Here is a 2,320-nt window from a genome sequence, read left to right on the forward strand (position 1 = left end):
AGCTATGATATGATTCTGATGGTAACTTAACTTGTTTGTTTAACACCCAAGTAACAATGAAACCTCAGTGAGACGTTTTTGTTTCTGAAGACTATCTCTGATTTCAGTTTGGGACCCACTCTGGAACCTGAGCAAGTGGTTAGCAGGCTGATGAATGGGATCCTGACTGAGCAGAAAATGATTTTTGTTCCATCTTCTGTAGCTGTTTTAACAGTATTGGAAAGGTAAGCGGCAGTTATGCTTGTCAGCACTAGAAGTGAATTTGATCTAGTACATGTTTTTACTCATATTTAAGATCAGACAGTTGATAAAGTGCAATTAAATGGAATGTTTGCTGATTGAACAAATTAATTCTAGTTCCTAGACCTTTAACATAGACACTCAAAGTTTGTGCTCTGGAGTTGAATGAAGCTGTTTGTGTGATGTGCTTGCAACTTGAACACCGAATGAATTATTTAACTTCTTGGAAACTCAGTTTCTTCATCTATAACATGGAGACAAAAATAGGACTTTATAGGGCTGAGAGGAATAAATAAAATAATGCATTGAAAGTATTCAGTACGCTGTAAGTACTCAATAAATTTTAGATTCCATGACTACTGTTATTACCATTGCCCTAATTCCCTCTGATTATGAGTGTTTGGTGTTCAATTTCCGAACCCTCTTTTAATGCTATCAGGTAGATCTTGTGCATTGTTACACTGACTTACATATTCTGCTTAGTTTTTCTGAGACCCATTGGAATGTGACAAATTCCTAAATATTCTTAAGTATAGAGTCTGAAGAAAAAAAGATGAGACCTACTAGTGTCCATCACTGTTCAAGGCATTTTATATCAACACATTGATTCCACCTAATAACACTGTGGGATACGTGTTAATTTTTCCATTTACACATGAGGGATTTAAATTCAAAGGTTACATAACTTGTTCGGCATTATGCTCAAAACCAAATGTGTTATCTGCGTTTTTATTTAGCAATTCTAATTCTCCAGTCTCTTAGAGGAATATTTTAATAATGTTCTGTTATAATATAATATTATATTATAATTTATAATAATAATTATAAAGTATAAAATTAGCTGTTATTGTCACTTCCTTTTCAATGTCATGTTTCTTTTTTAAAGCCTTTAATGTCTCAACTATTTAGTTCTGCACATCTTTTGAAAAATATAATAGCTTGTTTATTTCAAAAACTAAATATTTCAGGTTACTCCTACCCTTAGTAGGCTAAACTTTTTTCCCCCCTTTTTTCCTTTTGAAAAGAAAATGGATTTAATGGTAAAGAATATATAGTAGCAACTCAGAGTTAAAGTTCTTAATCCTATATAAGATGAACATGATGTGATACATGATAAATATAAGTATTTTAAAAGAAGGTATTTTACAANTAAGATGAACATGATGTGATACATGATAAATATAAGTATTTTAAAAGAAGGTATTTTACAAGTGCACTTAATATTAATTTCCTAATTATGTTCACGTATCTTTCTTTTAGGATCCTTCCTGAGCGTTTCCTGGTGGTTTTAAAACGAAAGATTAACGTTAGGTTTGATGCAGTTATTGGATATAAAACTAAAGAGCAATAAGTGCCTAGTTTTCTTGTAAATCAATTTACCAGGTTTAAGTTGGTTTCATCTCATCTTAGTCAGAATTTTAATGTTTGAACTTTTGCTTTTCCTAATTCTTTTTTCTTCACTGTCACCTTTTGAGGTTCTTTTGGTCCTTGTTTATCACCACTTGTTCTTTGGCTGCAAGCTGATTACACATAATACAAGCAGAGAAATATGGAAAATAAGGGAAAAGAACAAAAAAAACCTTATTACAACAATTTCCAAGGTTTTGCAGCTCATCTGAACACTTTGCTAAATTTGTACAATAAATGTTTAAGATACGTTTTTGTTTTAATTGCACTTAAATTTTATGTAAATCACATGCTTCCTTTCTTTTTCTGTTCTATGTAAAATCTGAAATGTTAAGCTCTCTAAATATAATAAAGTACTGTATCTAGTGGCACTTCACAAAGAATTTCATGAGCTCCCAAACATTTTATCCTGCACATTGCCACTCTGTTTCCTGAGAGATACCTCACATTCCTATGCTAAACATTTCAGCACAAGGAAACTAGAGATGGACAAGTGTTGCACATACAAAAGTATCATTGGGACTTAAGGAAGAGAATCAGGCAAGTGTACCCATAAATGGCAGCAATAATAAATGGATCAAACTGAAACATTTGGTGTTATCTTTTTGTCTTAAACAGAACATAGCATTCAAATTAAAGAAAAATGGATTATGTAATGAAACGTCTTTTTTTT

At 31.8% G+C, this 2,320-nt stretch overlaps 1 protein-coding gene across 1 annotated transcript in view; it reads left to right on the forward strand.

Annotated features, from left to right (window-relative positions):
• The window catches only part of HSD17B11 (hydroxysteroid (17-beta) dehydrogenase 11), a 40,235-nt gene extending 38,000 nt beyond the window's left edge, over nt 1-2,235 (forward strand). The window contains exon 7 of the mRNA XM_008569578.1: nt 1,501-2,235. Within this exon, the coding sequence (XP_008567800.1) occupies nt 1,501-1,591 (91 nt within the window). The 3' untranslated portion in view covers nt 1,592-2,235. The remainder of the gene's footprint in view (nt 1-1,500) is intronic.
• Nucleotides 2,236-2,320: the final 85 nt, after the last annotated feature.

The sequence above is a fragment of the Galeopterus variegatus genome, unplaced genomic scaffold, assembly GCF_000696425.1.
Source record: "Galeopterus variegatus unplaced genomic scaffold, G_variegatus-3.0.2 Scaffold513, whole genome shotgun sequence".
NCBI classification, from domain to species: Eukaryota; Metazoa; Chordata; class Mammalia; order Dermoptera; family Cynocephalidae; genus Galeopterus; species Galeopterus variegatus.